The sequence below is a fragment of the Mycteria americana genome, chromosome 3 (assembly GCF_035582795.1).
Source record: "Mycteria americana isolate JAX WOST 10 ecotype Jacksonville Zoo and Gardens chromosome 3, USCA_MyAme_1.0, whole genome shotgun sequence".
NCBI classification, from domain to species: Eukaryota; Metazoa; Chordata; class Aves; order Ciconiiformes; family Ciconiidae; genus Mycteria; species Mycteria americana.
The window spans coordinates 28012849-28033494 of record NC_134367.1 but is presented as its reverse complement, the minus strand read 5'-3'; the positions used below and the strand labels follow the sequence as shown (position 1 = coordinate 28033494).

General features: G+C 39.8%; 1 protein-coding gene across 2 annotated transcripts in view; it reads left to right on the top strand.

The window, feature by feature from the left end:
* The first annotated feature begins 1065 nt into the window (after positions 1–1065).
* The window catches only part of HMGCLL1 (3-hydroxy-3-methylglutaryl-CoA lyase like 1), an 84674-nt gene continuing 65093 nt past the window's right edge, over positions 1066–20646 (top strand). Inside the window, exon 1 of one of the 2 annotated variants that reach the window (XM_075498095.1) lies at positions 1066–1282. In XM_075498095.1, the coding sequence (XP_075354210.1) occupies positions 1166–1282 (117 nt within the window). In that variant the 5' untranslated portion in view covers positions 1066–1165. The remainder of the gene's footprint in view (positions 1283–20646) is intronic. The other variant, XM_075498096.1, reaches the window with a different exon arrangement.

The window sequence follows — 20646 nt, the reverse complement described above, 5'->3', positions numbered from 1 at the left end:
TGCACAGAACAGCGAGCTTGAAATGCAAAACAGCAAAAGAAAAAGATGGTGCTTTGAGGGCATCATGTCTATCCGTGAATGACCGAAACAGAGACTTGGCTGTAAACCTGATAATCTTTTGCAGAAAATGGCCGAGGGAAAGGTTAGTGAATTTAACAAAAAGTCCCCGATACCCCAGAAAAGGAATGATCCAGAAACCATTTCCAGTGCATACGGTATTTCGCTTGAGAGTAGTTTGGAAAGTTGGCTGACACGCTGAATGCTGAAGATGACAAAATATAACCTGCTGCTTCTGAGAGAGCTGTTAAAACCTGAAAAGTATTCCATTTGCTATGTTCTAAGTTTCTGCTACCCAAATGAAAAGCGTAATGCAAGCGCATGCATAAAGCCTCTTGTCAAAGACCAGCTGCCACCTGAACGGCTGAGCACAGGTTTTATTCTGCATCATCTGCGCAGCCCCAGAATCCCAAGCAGGGCAAGCGGTCCCGGTGTCGAAGCAGCCCTGTCTCTTCTCCTTGCTCCTCTCCTTCCCCACAAGCCTTCTGCCAAAAGCACTTAAAGCCCAGGCTGGGCCCCATTTCCCCCGGGTGTGCGGAGTGTCAGGAGGGATGCGGGGCAGGACGGCTGGCTGTCCCCACGATCGTGCCTCCCCCTCCGCCGCCCCGAGCTCTGGGCCCGCCGGGTCCCCGAGTCTCCTCAGGGCTCTCTCCCCCACCCCCGCCCCGCAGTGGCAGGCTGCTGTGGCGCTGGCCAAGCCCGCACCGAAGGCGGACAGCCAGCGCCGGGGCTCCTCTGCCGGGCGCCCTCAGCGCCCGGGAAGGTGAGGAGGGGAGGTGAGGAGAGGTGGCAGCCCCGCGGCCGTCTCCGGGCGGGCCGCCCCCGCCGCCGGGGCCCGCCGGGGCCCGCCGCGGCCTCCGGGGCGCGGCGGCGGCTGGCGGGTCGGCGGGCTGAGGCGGCGGTTGCCGCAGCAGCCGCGGGAGGGGGCGCGGCAGGGATGCCGGCCCGGCGGGCTCCCGCGCTCCGCCAATCACAGGCGCTGCTCGGGGCCGGGCTGCAGCCAGTGGCTGCGGCGGGCGCGGGGCCGGCGGGGCTCCCGCGGGCCGGGAGGCTGCGCCGACTTTGCGGCTGGCTGCCGGGCGCCCGGCGAGCGCCCCGCCGCCGCGCCATGGGCACGGTGCCGTCGGCGCTGAAGCACTGCCTCAGCTACCAGCACCTCCTCAAGGAGCAGCTGTGGATCGGGGAGCCGGCCGCGCCGCCGCCTGCGGCTCCGCACCCCGGGCAGGTATCGCCGGGCGGGGGTGAAGGGATGGGATGGTGCCGGCCCTGCGAGGCGCGGCCGCCGCCAGGGGGAGGCCGGGCCCGCCGGGCGCGGGGGCCTCCTCCGCCGCCCCCTCGTCGCCGCCGCCCCCTGGCCGCCGCTGCCTGGCCCCCTCTCCGCCGCCCTCACGCCCCTCACGCCCGTACCCTGCGGCCCTGCTGCGCCCTGCCTGCGCCCGGCCCTCGCCCTCCTCCCTGCCCGCCCCGACGGCCCTCCCGCTGGCCACCGCCGAGTGTAAGGGCGTGCACGGAGGAGTGGGGCCTCTCTCTCATCCCCCCCACGCCGCTGGGCCTTTCTTGGTCAATATTTCAGAACACGGGTGGTTTTAAACCATCTGACTGGTAGTGCACACACAGGTGGGCATCTGTAGTGGTGCTGGCGGCAGGGATGAGGCAGTGTTAAAGAAATCCACTCATCTGTGGTCCCCCCCACCTGTTATAATCCACTGTGTGAAAAGGGTGACACATATTTTGGTGAGGCCACAGTATCGGCCACAGGCCTTGCTCCCTGGAGTTTGTATTTCTCAAACGAGTGTGGTGGACCCATCTGCTGTCGGGTGGAGGGTCACTACAGCTGTAAGGGTGTGGAGGCAGAGCCCTCAACTCCTCTGGAGCAGCTGTACCCTCCTTTTGGCCTGGGGTGCTCTGAGTACCGATGGGATTCTCGTGGAGGGATGAGTGAATGTGGTTGCTCACCCTCCTGTCTGTCAGCTATGAACAGGTATGGAGAGTGGCTGGAGGTAGTGGGGAGGGGGAGAGGAAGTTAGATGAGGAGGCATGTGGGCAAGTGGCCAAGTGAAGACCATAGGCCGTGACTGTCCTAATCATGGCTTTGGAAGGAAAAAAATGAAGGAAAGGGAAAGCTACCAGTGGCTTTTAAGAGAGGCTGCATAAATCTGGAAGGACATTGGAGGAAGATGTCAATATGAAGTACTCAAAGAAGGAAATAATTCTGAGCATGACATTGCCTTTACTATAACAACGCGCTTATTGTTGGGGCATATTGTGTCTGAACTGTCTTTCATTCCAAGTCTAACTCCAGTAATCAGTCGGTGCTTCAAACATTAAAAAACATGAGCCAAGCCTAGAACAAAATTGGTTTAAAAATCATGACTTAAAAAAATGCACTTCTTGTTAATTGCATCTGTCTTGTTTTCTACACCTTTCAGGTATACTGGGGGTACACCTTCCATTTTTCTCCACCATCTGGAAGTGAAATTTTATTATTAGGTAGCAATGTAACTTCAGAGGTGGGGAGATCATGAAAAATAGAATGTTCTGAGTGCCATGAAAGCTGGCAGGATTGTAATTTTGCTTATGATGATCTGGGCTTGATATCTCGAAAGCTACATATACGGAATATCGAAAGCAATACTGTTGTGAGCACAGAGCTTTGTATAGGTAAGCTCCATACAGCTTCCAGCTATCACAATTCCCTGAGAATAGTGTCTATCCAGCTTTGAATTTTGGGGAAAAAACCAAACATAATTCCTTCAGTTGTTTCTGTAAAAGTGGAAAAATGTTTTCTTACTGTAAAAAGAAATAAAATAGAATGAAAGAACTTTTATGTATTAGGCACTATAATCCTCTTCATGTGCCCTTGCTACATTTTGGTGCATCATTTTCTTTGAAAAGATGTGAACATTTTTTAAAAATTCCTTCAAAATACCTTGATATACCACTTCATTGCGTCAGTCTCTGCCCCCTATCAGGCAAAGCATCTGAAAGGTTCAAGGGCTTTTGCAACAGAGAGGGTTTGAAGTCAAAGACAAGCAATAATATCTTCCCAGAAAATTGTAGATCAAAAAAAAAAAAAGGTTTCTTTATTGTAATGGATGCCTGTAACTTTTGCTTCATTTTTGCAATGCTCTTCTTTCATTTTCATCACGATTTTTCTTCTTCCAACGATACAGAAAGATGTCTTTCTCAGTAAACAGCAAACATGAGAATTTGCTGCTTATCCTCTGTGTGCACACTGATGTGATTGTAAGCTGCACAGTCTGCTGAGCCCATTGACACTAATTAAGACCAGAGTTGGTCACTGTTAATGTTTTAACATTTGCTTCTGCATTACCTCACTGTGATTTTTATTAGATGATTTTAATAAATTTTTTTACTTTACATGAATCTGTTCAAATTTCCATTTTTCTCATGTGGATGCTTAAACAATCCATAAAGCTTTTCCTTATGCTTGTGTGCATTCTGTACCAATCCTGTTCAAGAAAAAATGTGTTCCTCTCTGTGTGATCTAGAAACCATAGTAGCTCAAGTGATGGGTGTAAAAAGTGGGTTTTTTGTTCTGACCAGTGGATGCAAGACAGTTACGGGGGCACCACTGTAATCACATTTATGTGGGTACACCAAGAAGTAAAATAGGGGAAGGGGTTTAAGGTGCAAGAACAGTTTCCCAGAAATAATTTAGTGCTTTCAAGGCTAGTGAAAATAAGGAGTTGATTTCTTGCTGAAATCTTTTCAGGAGTTTTTCAGGATTTTTCTTTGAACACAAAGTAAAATATAGGTGTTATTAGAGTGTTGCTACCAGGGCTCTTGTAAAACTAAAATAATTCAATTTTGTCTAGAAATGCCCAAATATATAAGAATTTGGTTATATACGGTGCTGACTAATTTGTAAAGATCCAGGTTTAACGATTTGGAGCTGTATCAGAGGCAACATAATAGGTCCTAGAGTGAGTAGTGGGATGTCTTAGTCTTGTTTTCCTTTAATTTTCCTGTTTCATTTAGCCAACAATTTTGTAGTATTTTTACAACTGTATTTGACCTTAAAACATAAGGTTGCTTGAGGAGCAAAGTTATTGAAAAGAAGAGGTGAAAAGCAAAAGGTAATTGGGCTAATGGCTAGATAGAAAGTAAATAGAATTTTCTGCTATGTATTAGAATTTACTAGCATCTGTTTTCACTCTTCAGTAAGAGAAGTACTCTTATTTAGACTAGTCTGTATTGCATAAAAAAATTATCGAACACCCGACTAGTCAATGGGATACCACATTCCTGTTGCAGTATCTTCATCTTATTCCATTTTCTTAATTTCTTAATCTTGTTTGCTTCAGAAATAGTCTTATGTTTCATACAAGGGGATCCTAGTTCTGCTTCATTCTCTTAGCATTACCCCAGTGTATACTGTTTTTATTAATAGGTCTGATTAATATTAAAGGTCTGATTAATTTTACTAAGTAGGAGCTATAGCTACATGGGAATTTGTTAAAGACATGAATTTATATCAGAACTGTAAGATGTGCTAGGATCTACCTAGAATGGAGGTGGCAGTAGGTGTTGCAGTATTAGGGAGATTTCCACAGTGATCGAGATTGCTACTGATGGTGACTCATAGCACTTGACTGGAATTTGTAATGTACTTTGTGTTCTGTTTTGTAAAAAGCTCAGGCTGAGGAGCAGGGAGGAAGGCTGGCTGTTCATCTGCTGCTGATGGTTGTCCTCTGGCTTAGCAGGAACCTTCTGGCTGGAAGGAGAGATGGTCTGAGAACAACTGACATTGGTCTCATTCTACAGACTTAATGTTATGTTTTCATGTAGGTTAAAATGGAATTTTAATGCAGTAGGAATATCCTAAGGACACAGCAGGGAAGAGCTGGATGGCTAAAGAAGTGGTGTAAAACACGGATGAAATTCAAGGATACAGAATGATTAGGTACTTTGAGACTAATAACCCAAACTAGAAACTGTGACATTATCAGTTAGAAGTGATTGAAGAAGAGAAGAACCTTGGAATACTCACAAATCATAGGAGGACTATGAGCTGCCAATACAGTACAGCTGTTAAAAAAATCAAATTAAGTCCGTGGATATATCAGATCAAGTATTTCCAGTCAAACAGGGAAATGTTAGTGCCATTGCAAAAGACTGTATCTGAGGCTTGTTCAATTTTGGTTGGTCATGTTCAAGAAATTGAATTCCAGCTAGGACAAGTTAGGTCTTGCACCACTGGAATGGTCAGGAAAATGGAGATGAAATGTAAAATGACTTTGGTTTGTTTGATATCTAGTGTTAAGACCCGGAGGATTGGGCAGGCAGGGAGGGAAGAAGAGGAAAGAGGTGCTTAAAATAAAGGAATATATTGCCATACACAAACAAATGCTTATAGTCTATCTATATATTAAATACAGAGTAGAAATTTAAAAGCTAAGTATCAAGTGGTGACATTCTTTAATAGCTTTCTAATCAAAATAATGAGGGTAAATAACCTATATGGTTTAGGTTTAGAAAAAGGATTATATGATGTGGTTTCCATAGTAGTGAAAATGATTGGATTCTTAAGAGATTTTAAAGTTTATATAATAAAGAATAGAGGAGTAGATATTTAAATGATGTAAAATAGAGACAATTCCAAAACCAGTTTTCAATTACACTGCATGGCTTACAATATTTTGGAAAAAATAGAATTATTTAAGGTCAGAGTGTCAACTTCAGTGTGAATATTCATCTTCTGCACTTTAAATCAGTGGATCCTACTCTACTCTGCAAGAGGGTAGTGGCTAAACATAAGTAATAAACATCTTCCTCTTAAACCCTTGTGTTTTAATGTACCACTAGCTAGGTGTACTAGGTGTACTAAAAGGTATAGTGTATGAGGAGTATATTAGGAGTTATATGGTTTGATGTGGGCTGCCTACATCTACCACAAGCAAAGCAAAAGTAAGTAAAAAATAAAACTCCAGTCTCTTGCTCTGCTGGATGTGGCTGTGACTCTAGGAGGCGTAAATCTATCTAAAGAATGCTAAAGTGTGCTATGTTATCTTGTAGGATTTCTGCCACAGATTTAGGCTGTCATATGGGATGCAATACCCAGAATTATTAACAATTGTTCAGTGTATTATCATTGGAAAGCACAGTGTACGTTATTGTCAGTTTTATAACTGGAGAGGAACACAAATTCTACATGCTAAATATGTGTAATAACAAACAAAAGCTTGGGTCCTCTAATTTAGACAGCTGACTTCTGTTTCAGTGCCTAGGTTGCAATGATTTATATGCTACATGCCTAAATATCCAGACCTAAAACACACAGCCTGAGATTCCCTCAGATCCTCACGGCAGGATGCTCTTGGATCAAGAGGTGCACACAAGTGTCTTACTTTTGCAGTTTTAATTTGCTAGTTTAGATTTTGCAATATACTATCATGTTTGAAACATATGCTAGAAACCTCTCAAATTTATTTTAAAAGTAACTCAAGAATAACAACAAAACCCACAGTCCATATGACAATTATGTATATTTGTCTTAACCACTTCTTGTATTTGATGGTTGATTCTTGATTCAAATTACAGCATAAAAAATGAGGCATATGGTATTATGCTTCTTGGGAGGAGAAGGCATGTCTGTTTTATTTGAAACTTTTAGCTACACCTCAGAGCAACTGATTTGAGACATACTATATTTCATGTTCTTTTTATCTCCACATAATTATATATTCCACGAACAAATTCACATTTGCAGGCTCTCCTTAAATAACTATTTAGGCTATTTTCATTTTTTATTTAATTTATTTAGTTTAAGAAGTATTATAAAAATTTGCTGTCAACAATATTGCAAATGTATTAATTTATTATGACAATTACAATATGCAAAAAATACATCATAATTTACATTCAGTTTTTTTTGATCTGCTGGAAATTGCATATGAAGTGTATTTTTAATAGAGAAAAAAGAAGCTAGATGCTCTGAACTTTATATTGCAGAATTCTTGTTTCTTGATTTTTTTAAAAGGATGAAGTTATTTAAAGATACTTAATGAAATCAGTATAGAGAAAGTATATTAATTGCATGGAGCAAAGGTTTTGTGTCTTTTTTTTTTCTCCTCTCTCCTTTACCCACCATTCTTACCCCATTCTGTGTTTTCATCCTGAACTTCCAAGGTATTTAGATTTTACGTTGTCTTTCATGTAATTTAAGACTAAATAACTGATCATTAAGGACTTTGAAATTCCTGATTTCCAGCCCTTCATATTCTTCTACATGTAGAGGCCTTGTCAATACAAAACTCAGTAGACGGATCTTTTTCTTGACAATTACATCACAAGAATGGGACTTTTTTGTTTTGTTGCAGATTCCCAAGAAACATTTATTTTTTAATGTTCATGAGATGTAAAGCATACAAAGTTATTAAAAAAATAAAATAAATGGAAGAATAAAGTGAAAAAGATTACTATAACTATTATTTAGAATTAAATTTTAAACTATTAAGTTCATATCAGCGTGCTGTATCTTTTCTTGATGATTTTGGAGATGATAAATGACATTTGATACATGCTGATACTGAAGGTAGTAAATAAAATACAAAAACACATTCCCACTGAATTTAACTGGAGTAGAAAGAGTTCAATGCTGAGCTCTTTCCAAAATTTTCTTTGAAGTCAAGAGGAGTTTCCCCTTTAGAATATCCATTCAGTAGACTCATGCCAGTTTTTTCAGCCAGGTATTCTTTATGCTGCAGAATAAGAGCTCAAGAATATTGCTGGATAAAATGTTGAAGAGAGAAGGTCTGAAAAGGCTAAGTAGTTGGTTTGCTAAAGGTGCCAAACAGGATGTTAGAAGTTAAGAGGCTGATAATAATAATAATAATAGGCTGATAATAATGGATTTGACGGATGGACCACTTGGTGGATAAGGAATTGGCTGGATGGTCGCACTCAAAGAGTTGTGGTCAACGGCTCGATGTCCAAGTGGAGACCAGTGACAAGTGGCATTCCTCAGGGGTCAGTATTGGGACCAGCGCTGTTTAACATCTTTGTTGGCGTCATGGACAGTGGGATTGAGCACACCCTCAGCAAGTTTGCTGACTACACCAAGCTGTATGGTGCGGTCCACACACTGGAGGGAAGGGATGCCATCCAGAGGGACCTTGACAGGCTTGAGAGGTCAGCCCGTATGAACCTCATGAAGTTCAACAAGGCCAGGTCTTGCACATAGGTTGGGGCAATCCCAAGCACAAATACATGCTGTGCAGAGAATGGATTGAGAGCAGGCCTGAGGAGCAGGCCTCAGGGGTGTTAGTTGATGAGCAGCTCAACATGATCCGGCAATGTGCACTTGCAGCCCAGAAGGCCAACCGTATCCTGGGCTGCATCAAAAGAAGCGTGACCAGCAGGTCGAGGGATGTGATTCTCCCTCTCTACTCCACTCTAGTGAGATTCCACTTGGAGTACTGCGTTCAGCTCTGGGGCCCCCAACATTAGAAAGACATGGATCTGCTTGAGCGGGTCCAGAGGAGGGCCACAAAGATGATCAGAGGACTGGAGCACCTCTCCTGTGAAGACAGGCTGAGAGAGTTGGGGTTGTTCAGCCTGGAGAAGAGAAGGCTCCGGGGAGACCTTATAGCAGCCTTCCGGTACCTGAAGGGGGCCTACAAGAAAGCTGGATATGGTCTTTTTACAGAGCATGTAGTGATAGGACAAGGGATAATGGCTTTAAACTGAAAGAGGGTAGATTTAGATTAGCTATAAGGAAGAAACTCTTCACTATGAGGGTGGTGAGGCACTGGAACAGGTTGCCTAGAGAAGTTGTGGATGCCCCATCCCTGAAGCTTTCAGTGGGGCCTTGAGCAACCTGGTCTAGTGGAAGGTGTCCCTGCCCGTGGCAGGGGGGGTTGGAACTAGATGATTTTTAAGGTCCCTTCCAACCCAAACCATTCCATGATTCTGCAATAAAGTGTAAGTTTGCCCTAAATGGAGTCACTGACTTTTAGTTCTTTTGTGCCATTGGATTGTAAATAGTGGAAAGATAACAGGAGCTTTTTAGTTGATACAGATTTATGCTATATTGGGATTATTATGTGGGTTTAGAACTTCATAATACAGCTGGAAATGTAAAGGATTTTACAGATCTTGCTGTGCAAATTTGGGAATTAAAAAACACACAGGAAATTTCTACTCAGACCCAACATCTGTTTTTGGTGAGATCCTGTTTTTGACTCGTCCCACCTCCACCTCCTTCAAAGCCTACATATGGGCACAGCAATGTTCATTTCCTCTCTTGCCAGCTCAAGGAAAAAGATTAATTTCAGACACCCCATGTATCAAATCATCATTTTTAAAATTCATGCATCTTGAGATCATTCTTCTTAATTCATTTTCTCATTGCCTTGGATGAGAGTGAAGATAAGTGACTTGCCTAAGATCAGCTAGATCCAAATTTAATTCCTACTGAAATAAATGGGAATATTATCTTTGCCTCAGGTTTTAATAAGGATTTTATTTAAAATTTGTGGATCTTCTAGCTTCTAGTTTGGGTAAGGAAATCTCACAGGTACCTCGTAAGACTACTGTAAGACTTACCAGTTGGTCAGACATAAAAGTTTTCATGAAGCAAAACATTTACTGCTCCTAATTAATCAAATTTTGTATCTTTGAACTGTCTGACAAGGTGACTAACTTGTGATCCAAACCACTATAGAGATGACTGTTACTACTATTAGTTTTTTTTCACTTAGACTTGGCGTAAAGGTGGAATGTTGGGTATCTAGAATAAAGTTACACTTATTTTCTCTCAGTTTTAATGATAGGACCTTTTTTGGTGTTTCAGAGGAAAAAGGTAGCTCCAATTCTTGCAGCATCTGGGTTGGAAGATTCAGTTGTTTACTGAAGTGCGTGTTTGAATTTCAGTTTCTATGTGAATATCATGCAATGAGAAACTGGTGCAGTGTAGGTACAGTCCAGAGATAAAGCTGAAATGAGTTCTTGTCAGCCTCTGCTCTTTCACAACATAAATATTTGAGGCGTTTAACCAAGGTGATGATTCTCTGAAATTTTAGCAATTGAGGGTTATTGAGATCCTTTGATGTGTCAAATGTGGAAGGAGTTATGTTTAAAGAAACTGTGGGGGACTTCAAAAAAGTGGTTATTTAGTACTTCAGGCTGTGTTGAATTCTCTTCTATTGTTTAGCTCTCATTCATTTAACAAAGGTGAAATATTTTCTTTAGCATTCTTCTTTCCCCCCAAATGTATATTTAAAAAGATAGATGAAGTATGAAAGAGAAATGTGTATTAAAGGTGGTGTATGGTTATTGTGAACTTACTGGGGAATGTGTACCACCTTACAATGTGTGCCAATGCACATCATAATGCATAAGTGGACCTTGACATACAGTATAATGAAGTACTATGCACTCAGTAAGGCTCATCAATTAACTGAGCCTCAGAAAATATTGGAACAGAAAAATATTAATTTTAAGAATGGGAATAGCTGTCAGGCACAAATTTGTACGAAAAGGTTTTCTCTGGCTATCTAATCCATCCATCTTCTGTCACATAGAAAAACTCATCAGGATATTGAAACTCTGAGAAAAGTTGCTTTATTGGCTCATCTGGAATTTCTGAGATAAGAGCACGTAATATGAGGCCTGTAGCTCCATGATCAAAATCAGGCTTTCATACTGTGCTAAATACCAGTAAAGCTAATTCAGCATTTTTGCTTTTCAGCAAAAGGGAAATTACTGCTATATTAATGTACACTTGCATAGCCCTTTTGGGGCAGAAATGTCAAAATGGTGCCCACGCTTTAAAACTAAGTAGTGCAGTGGAGATAAAAGTTTTTTCTATTTTGTAATATGTTGATAGTGACATAAGTTGTAATGAATAATAAAGAGTTTATTAAATATGAGATTATGAATCAGATACAGACTTCATTTTTTGGCTATCTGGTCTTTTAATCAATCTCTCACTCCAAAGGAATCAGAAAACTGATAAATGTATGATTTACATTTCAGGAAAATACTTTCAGGGATAGTTTTAAGGGTTGCTTTTCAATCTTAAGGTATTAGAGTTGGAAGTAATCGGCTCATGACTTTTCAGACTTTTACTGGGTTAGACATAATAATTGATGGCGAAGATTTTGATCATAGTTTGGGACAAATTTCTAATGTTGCAAAAGATGAAAAAGATGCTGCAGGTGATAAGAAGGAAATTATACTTACTGTCAGAATGTTGTTGTAGCTGATATTATTTTTAGATAATTCCCTTGTTAAATGGAGATTTATGGTTTGGTGTAAATGAATGAAAGTTACTCCAATTGTTATATTGTATTTGAATTTTTTATTTGGATTAAATATACTTATGAGAGTGATTCTCAACAGCTCTTGCGACAAAAACCCCCAGATTTATTACATGCAAAAACTGCTAAAAGGTGCATTGGTAAAAAACTGTGCTGGGTAGACATTTCTTCTTTGTTTGGCTGTTTTTTTGTCCACAGATGTTAGCTGTTTTGTATGGGAATAAAGGTGTTAGTTTATGAGTTCCTTGGAAAAAAAAGTTTAAAGGCTTTGAATGCATGAGATGTGTGGACTGAAGCGCCAGAGGACATTGGTGGAATGTTAGGTGAAACCCATAGGGAAATAATTCGACAGCAGCATCTGGAAAGGAACTGTATGTGGCTTTAGGGTTTACTTTTAATGCAAGTAGTTAAGATGAGATTAAATATAGGTGTTAGTATGTGAGAAATGGGGGAGCAAGGTAAGTGATGAAGGTATATCATGTGGAATACTGGGATTAGGAAAAAGATTTAACAGAATCCGCAGCTGATCACAGCTGAATTTTTAAAAGCCTGGAAACATAATTTGAATTGAACTGTATGTTGGCTTCATATAAAGCAAAACAGCTTACATGAAGAATTTATTGGGGAAAGAGAAGAGAGAGGATAGGCAAGTTCCTTGGCCCTGCCTTGTCTCACTTTTGCCTGAATGGTATGAAAAGACGGAAAGTTAAGCTACTAAGCCAGCTGGCTGTTGGCTCTACAGAGAGGAATCAACTGGTGATTGAGAATTTTCTCTTGTCTCCCTGCCGTTTTTTGATATTTATGACTTGATTCAATTGCCTAAGCACAGTTGTCTGGTGCTGTGTGAGATGCCCTAAGGTAGCTGAGATGGCTTATAGGGTTGGTAGATATCAAACAGGATTTATGTGAGACCCGTGCCCTCTGGTGCGATAGCTGGAAGTCAAGTGGGATGCATCTCAAATGCACTAGGTGCCTGTAATTAGCCATCTGACTTGTGCCCTTACTACTCGGCTGAGTTGTTTCATATGCTTTTGGCCATTGCTGACAGTGCTGAGAAGTGGCTTGATTTGGCTGGCCATGCTTCATTGCTGATGCCATTTAAGATGCCCTATAATATCCTACTTTACCTCCAGCTGCCAAAAAAGGCAGCATAGGTCCTGTGTCCTACATGCTGTGTTTAGAGAACCTTAAGACATTGTATGTGAATTGACTGTACTGGGATACCAGCACACCTGTAGACATAAATGTGTAGATACCTAAGTTCAGGTGTCTTAAAGTCCAATTGAATTCTGGCATTAAGAACATTTCAGGACATTTTGATCTTAGTGAGTGGTACAGCTGGATTGCCATTTAGTCCCTAAGTATTATTATCTATCATCAGAGTTTAGAACAATCCTTTGGTCGAGATTATGTGTCATAGTAAAATGAAAGTACAGCTAATGGTAATACTATTAGAATTTTTTTTTACTTATTTCGTGCTTAGTTAACACTGACCCACTGGTCCTATTACCAGTTTTACAACAATGCACATTTCTTTCTCATGTGTTGTACAATTTATTATCCAGAATATGGAGGCTGAAAAAAATCTTCTTAAATGTGTGAAGTCTAGAAGTGGAAGCAATAAAAAATTAGGAAATCTCATGATTCATTTTGCCATGACAACCCTTAATCTTCTCAAATAGTCTGAAGTGACATGATCCCATTTTGTTTTTGTCTTTGTCATAGTTTCTGCAGTACCAGTCCATTTTCTTCTGCTTGTTCCAGTCCACTGTTTTCAGGTTTGCATGGTTAGGACATGTTAAAATCTTATTACATTACTATTTAATGTAATAAATTGGAAATTTAACTAGTTCAGCAGAAGCTGTGACATATCATTATAATATGAGTACTTTTTAATAAGCCTATAAAAGCTGATAAAATTTTTTAAATGTTTATTTTAAAAACAAGGCATTATATCTCTCTTTTTTTAAAAATTTCATCTAAGGAAAATTTTCCATAGCTTTAATTATTATCTGTTAAATGGGCAAAAAATGATATTTTTTAAATATGCTCACATTTAACTGATTCCATTGTGAAAATGGAACATTTTTATAACATCAAGAATGGTGTAGCGTTCAAGATACCATAATTTCCTTCCCACTATTGGGAAATTATTATGGTAACACTTTGCAGATGTTATTTTTCTAGAGAGCTTTATAAATTTTAAATTCTCCTGAAGGGTGAGTTGCCAACAGTGGCTAAATAAATAACCATTAAACTACTATCATTTTTATCAGTGTCTTTTGGGAAGAGAGCTATGGAAAACATAGTGGTGGGCCAGCTGTACTTGAATTAAAGATTTCCTTGATCTTTTAGGCACTGCCTTTGGACACAGAAGGTGATTTTGATGACAATAATAATTGAGAATAGTTGATTTACTTCCAACTTTTTACTTGAGTTCTTAAAGATCTATGCATAACTCACTTTTATTGACAGTGAGGTATTTTAAGAGACTTATCTGATAGGGTGGATGGGCTGGCTTGTCAATGTATTCGTTTCCCCCCCCATTGATATCCCAAAGCATTATAAAGGGCAAATTACTTTCACATGTTGGTCTTGTAAGGATGATCATGCCTCTGCTTTTTCAATGTGTGTGGAAAAACACCACTCTTTCTGCCTTCTAAAATTCTGTCTTCAGTCTTGCCTGTAAAACACCATATACACCATAATGCTATTACCATAAATAATAGTAAAGGAAAGTGTGGGAGGTTTTGGCTCCAGTGTCATCAGTATGCTGTTGATCTCAGTTCTCTGTATCCTTTTCATCCAGCCCAGATGGCAGAGCATAATTGCTTTTCCAGGCTTTGACCAAGATAGGGATATGGATGAAAGCGAGTTGGCTGCAAATCAACTTGGTTAATGGAGAAATGCTGCTTGTTAGCCAAGGGAAGCATTTAGGGAACTAGAAAAAGGTAATGTATACACCATGTCCTGAAAATACATTTTTAATTTTTACTAAAGTGAATGGCTGCGTTGGCCTCTTACTAACAACAGAGGCCTCCAGTACCATTTATTATTAATGATTCCATTGTAACACAAGTCTAACTGTGGTTGTCTATGCCTCTGCTACCACCTGACTCTAGTAATACATTCCCTTCATCATTATTTTGCAAGTTATCCAAAATTATCTGCGACTACAGCACATCTGTCTGCTTTTAGGTTGCATGAACTGTTAGCTGTAATTGACACTTGTATTCAAACCTCTGTGATTCCACGTGCTCTACATTTGTTGAAAATAGCAACAAATGCTTTTTAGAAGATGGCAAGTCAAGTTGTCAGTGATAATTCAGAAAGTTCAGACTCATACAGGAGACTGTTATTTGACAGATTTAGTCTATTTTTTTGTTCTGTCAGGTTATGAATGATTTTATGTAAAATACAGACATGAATATTGAAGAAGGGTTTTCTTTGTTTTCCAAGATTGTAAACAGTCTTTGGGCTTGATTTTATCCTTCTGAGTATTTGTCCTGTAATGCTGCTACTTTTTTTCAGAGCATCCAACATCATAGCAGAGAATTGGACGTGGTTTACAGTCACTCTTAGAACTAGCTGCTCCTTCTGTTAGACATTCAGTCCCCAATTCCTGAGATTTCCTTTTTGAAGGGCTGTCAGAACAGCAGTTTCGGTAGCCTGCATCTGCCTGTGGAATTTTCTGATCCACTGGAGCTCGCATTCAGGAAATTTTAAGCCATGACCACCAGAAATGTTTGCATGACTCTCTACTGACATGTAATAAGTTGTTGTCCTTGGCAGTATAGTTAGAACGTAGCATGGACTGTCATGATTTTGATGACCACAATTTAAAATGAGTAACTTTATGCAGTTCAAGTGTTCACATTTCTTACCTTTGCTTACTAAAGGGAAAGGCTTCTAGGGGTCTGTAACTATCTTCACATCATAATAATTTTTATAGATATTTTCCAGTATACTTTCACTGGCATTTTTTAAATTTAGATATCAAAATCTTGAAGAACAGTAAGATTCAAAACCAATAAAATATGTAAATTAATAATCTAGAATGCTGATAGTTATATGCCTATATTTCCCCTAAATATTTATTTCTAATATTTGAAATAATACCAGTAATTGTATTTTATGTAATAATGATATTATGTATGTTTCTTCATAAATGTTTATATTTTGAATAGGTGGTCTTAATAGATTTTGCTCTTTACCATTATGTAAGGTGGGAAATACAGCTTTTATTCATTTTCTATCCAGTATAGCCATTACTGTGTTCCTGAGACACAACCACCAGTTAAGTTGTGTTCTATCATTTCACTGTATCTGTGCTTTGCGCAGTATTAGGGGTTGAAAGCAATATATGAAAAGTTACAAAACAAAGACTTAATCAGAACTGAAGCTAAAGAATATAGGCTAGCAATTCATGGTTTTATATACTGCTACTGGGAAAAACACGTGCCCAGTGTAGTAGTTCAGTGTAGCTCTTCAGTCTTGGAAGAAATACTGTTATATTTTGTGTTGTCTTCAAATAATGGAGAGATCAAGAAGAAAATCTAGTTTATGAAGAAACTGAGAAGGTCATAAAGAAATACAGGATAATATTGTTGCAAGATCAGTATGGTAACCTAATTTGTTTGACTAAGAGTAGTAGTTTCAGAATGTATTCCAAACCCACAACATGATAAAAAACCAATGAGGAATCTTTAAGCCTGTTTATTACTTCTGAACTTGGCACTTCATCACGAAAGGGGAAAATGAGGAATAGTCTAAGAATGAACATCAGTTTAGTCTTTGATGTGGTATGAAAAGTACAACAGAAAACAACTTTCATCCTCTCATGTATTTAAAAAGTTATTAATAAATTATTAGACCTTATTCTTATGCTTTTAAAATAAAAGTGAAAGTAGACACCTCCAAACAGTATTCAAATATATGACTACCCTTTCAATTAAACAAAATTGAAAGAGCCAGGGTATCAGTTTATGTGTATTCATAGTTCAAGCCGAGTTCACTTGAATTGATTATACGAGGCAAATTATATGTTGGAGGCAGCTGCAGGTTTTGTTTGTATCTCTGAGCAGCTAAGCACACCCACTGAAAGGAAAAGGGTAAACTGCAAATCATAGAAAACAATATTCAGCAGGTGTTTCACACAAAGTATGTGAGAGTTGACCTCTTCTGATCTAGTGTAAAGGAAAATAGTCTGAGAAGTGCGGAATTCCTTCTCTTATTCCCTCTGTTAGACTTCTGCAGACAGAGATTATGTTGATTTATTAACTCTGTAGCTCTTTTGGAAAATGTGCTATTTTGTGTTTGGCCTGAAAGAAATGTCCTTTCCCACAGAAAGCAGTTGCTTATTTGATTTGCTACATCTTGTTACATTTTGCTAAGATGTGGGAGATACTGTGAAATTGGTTTGCACACTTAGTACCCCTCTGGTGATTCTCTGTGCAGTAAGTGATTTAGCACAATTGCATATCATGCCTCAGTTTTCTCTTTTATGAGCGGAGTTGTACTTGTGTATCAGACAGAGCTTTTTTACTCTTAGTTGGATTTTGGTGTACTTTTTCCTGTCAAACCCTTGTTTGTTGATTGAACAAGACAGTATCCTTTGGGATTACTCTCATAGCATCTGATAGCTGTAGCCTCCACTGGGTAAGGAGATGGTGCAGCAGGATCAGAGAGAGTTAATGTGCAAAGCACTGACTTTCAGATGTAGTTTATGACTGCTGCTGCTCTAATCTGGAGCATGTGGATATTACTGGCCTCCATCAACAAAGCTTCTACTTACAGTGCTAGCCATTAACAACTACTGCACTTTCTTTTTAGGTACAACTGATAGAAAGGGGCAAAGAGAGGGAGAAATAGGCTGCATTTTACCCCCAGCATGTATGACGTGGGGTAAAGAAATGCTCAAGGAGTATATACCTGAAATGGATGTCAGGCAGCAAGGGTCAGATATTGCAATGAACCTCTAGAATAAGAAATTTTTCTCAGTTTGATTGTCAGGGAGCAGTGAGGGCTAGCAGCTCCCAAAGGGAGGGGAGCTGAGGGTGGTAACAAGGCTGGCAGACCAAGCCAGGGCCTAGTCCCACAGTAGCTAAATGAGGTGAGCAGGGTAGGCCTAGAGGTGGTAGCTGGGTTCAACCAAGAGTCCAGGTCATCGGGCAAGTTTGTGGTGATAAGGGGGGTCCAAGGTTAGAGCTGGGAGTGCAGGTCAGTGAGTCAGGGTCAGGATTCGGTCCAGTGATGGTAACCAGGGTTGGCCACGCAGCCCAGTGACCATCAAGCAGGTCCACAGTGATGAGAGAGGTCCAAGGTCAAACTGGAAAGTCAGTCCATGGGTCAAGGTCTGGGTCAATGGGAATGCTCTGTTTACAGAGGAGTTACAGGAAAACAAGGAGGCAAGTATTCAGTTGATCTGAATTGCTTCTAATGCGTAGATTGGGCAGAAGAATAGAAATCATGCCAGTTGCTCCAAAGAGGTGCTCTGAAAAAGGAATTAGAATCCTCTTCATTGGACTCCTTAAATATCCATGTGCTACATGTTGCCTTTCATATACCTGGAAGATTGTTGATGTGTAGGGTATCAGTTGCTGAGGGTATATTTTGGATTGAAATGATCTTCTACAAGGGGTAATGTTACTCCCTCTCACCTATGTATTTATCTGTATTCCAGTTTTTCAGTGAGGAAGAGCTTAGAGGCAAAGGTGAAATATGGCAGCAGGATGGATTGGGAATCATGTCAGTAAGGAAGGGTGAAAACTTAATTTAGAATGATGAAAAGAATATATTGCCTACTGAGCTCTTGGAGGAACTAAAAAGAAGTTCCTCCAATTTCTCTTGATAACTCATTAGGTGATATATAGTTCATTTAAGGCAGATGTCTGCTTGGGATTAAAACATCTGAATTAAGACATAAGTAGTGTCTATAGCAGCTGAAGTTCATGTGGTAGCCAGTGCAGACCTAAGACAAGACTCAGTTGCCTAAACATAGGTGCTGTGCAATTTGAAACACCTAGGATATATGAGACATCCTTATGGGATAGGCATATCCTGTATATTGTAAAATGCCCGAGAGACCTGTTTCCTTCTGGAGTGGCATTCGATCCCCAAGCAGTTGTACAAACCTGGTGATTGAGATCATCAGCCACTAGGTGTGAACCTTAGGAGGACCTGAATTATTCTTTATCTCCATCAGCTATAATAAAGCTCCTTCAGCTGCAGTAGGAATTTAGACATCTAGCATGCCTTTAGACACCTGCATGGGGGGAACCATTTAGAATCGCAGTTCAGTTGCCTAACAGGTGTGTCTAGTGCTATTTAAGATGCCCTGCAGTGTATAGACATCTTGAAATGAGATCTACAGTAAATGGGCAAAGTGGGACCCATGCCCTTTCTGAGCAGCACTTGAAGGCCAGAACTCTTAAGTCATCCAGAGTGACTCCAGGTAGGTATGTTTAGACAGCAGGAATGAGCTGAGGTTTCTTAACCTTGAGCTGAATACCACTCTTAAACCTTGTCTTCTGTAGCTTCGGAAGACCTATTCTAAAGGATTTCCAAAAGCAATAGTAATATATAGATGTTATTTTGCTTTTTTAAATTTATAACTGTATGTCCATGAGTAGTGTGGTTAAGAGTGTGACTTGAATTTTCTAATTTTGTGTAAGAATATTATTCTTAACACGGTAACAGTTTTTTACCTTCTGTGGAGCGTTCCCTATTAATGCCATTTGTTACCTTTTGAACTGTCAGTTCATCGGAATTCTGCTCACTTGATAGAACTCTTTTAATGAAATATTAGTTTCTAATTTCTAAATAAAAATCATAGTTTTTTCTTATTATTTGTTAGTTAATATTATTTGCACTTTATGACTGTTGTCTTTACCATTAAAGTCCTCTTTGTAAACAGGATTAGATCAAACAACTGGCCACCCAACAGCATAAGCATTTATAGTTTAGTTGAATTCCTCTGTGTTTAAAATCATATTTCTTCTGTTTTCCTATGAATGACTTGTATTTTATTGTAAACATCCCTGCAACAATTTAATAAGTGTACTGGCAGATGATATTAAAATTTAGTAATTATTGGAAATGACAGTAGAAATGTTAGAGCTATTACTTTATAATAGAAATCCCTACAGTGAATTCTCAGTCAGTTCAGATAATCTCCTGATATATGTAAATCACTACTCTTTCATGAGCTCATACAAGCCTTCTAATAAAAGTTGTAAGCACATTCACATTAAATTTGAAGAGGTGGACTAACGTAATACCTGTAGGTTTAATCCCAGGTATAAGAGGGATGTAGACATACTGGATCAGATGCAGCAAGAGGCCATGAAGATGATTAATGGATTGGAGCATCTGTCATATGAGGAGAGGCTGAGAGAGCTGAGAGTGTTCAGCAGCCTGGAGAAAAGAAGGCTCAGGGACATCTTATCAATATGTACAGATACCTAGTGGGGTGAATAAAGAAGACAAAGTCACTGACAGGACAAGAGACAATGGGCACAAACTGAAGTACAAAAAATTCCATTTAAAGATCAGAAAAGTCTTTTTTACTGTGAGGGTGGTCAACACTGGAACAGGTTGCCCAGGAGTCTCCATCCTTGGAGATAATCAAGACCCAGCTGAGCATGGTTCTGGGCAACCTGCTTTAGTTGACCCTGCCCTGAGCAGCAGTGGTTGAACTAGATGATCTCCAGAGGTCCCTTCTGACCTCAAGGATTATTTGGTTTATTCCAGATAAGTTAACTCTGCATTTAACTAATTTAATTCTGTAATGATTTACTTACATTTTATATTTTACCCTCCTATGGATGATCTCCAGTTGCCTGAATTCTTTTTTGAAGTAGGAAGTCCAAAACTAGACACAGGATTTCTACTCATTAAGTGGCAGGCTACTGTTTTACCTATGATATACCTGTTTATAGCCTAGGATTAGATTTGCCATTCATTTTCTTCTTATTTTTTCTTGAGAGCATGATGTTACTGATTCATATTCAGTTTGTATTTGTTTTCATATCCCAGTCCTTTTCTTACCTGTTTAGTCAGTTACTGTCTATCTCCTGTTAATATCCCAGTCCTTTTCTTACCTGTTTAGTCAGGTACTGTCTATCTCCTGTTTTACAAAAATCTCTTTTTGGGGGGGCCAAATTATTAAAATGGAGAAATAAGCATGATAGAATTTGTAAAAGACAACATGCAAAAATTATTTTAATTAGTTGGTCAGCATCAGATACAATAAGGATAGTCCTAAGTGTTGTGTTATGTGTTGCTTTTATTGAAATGCATATTT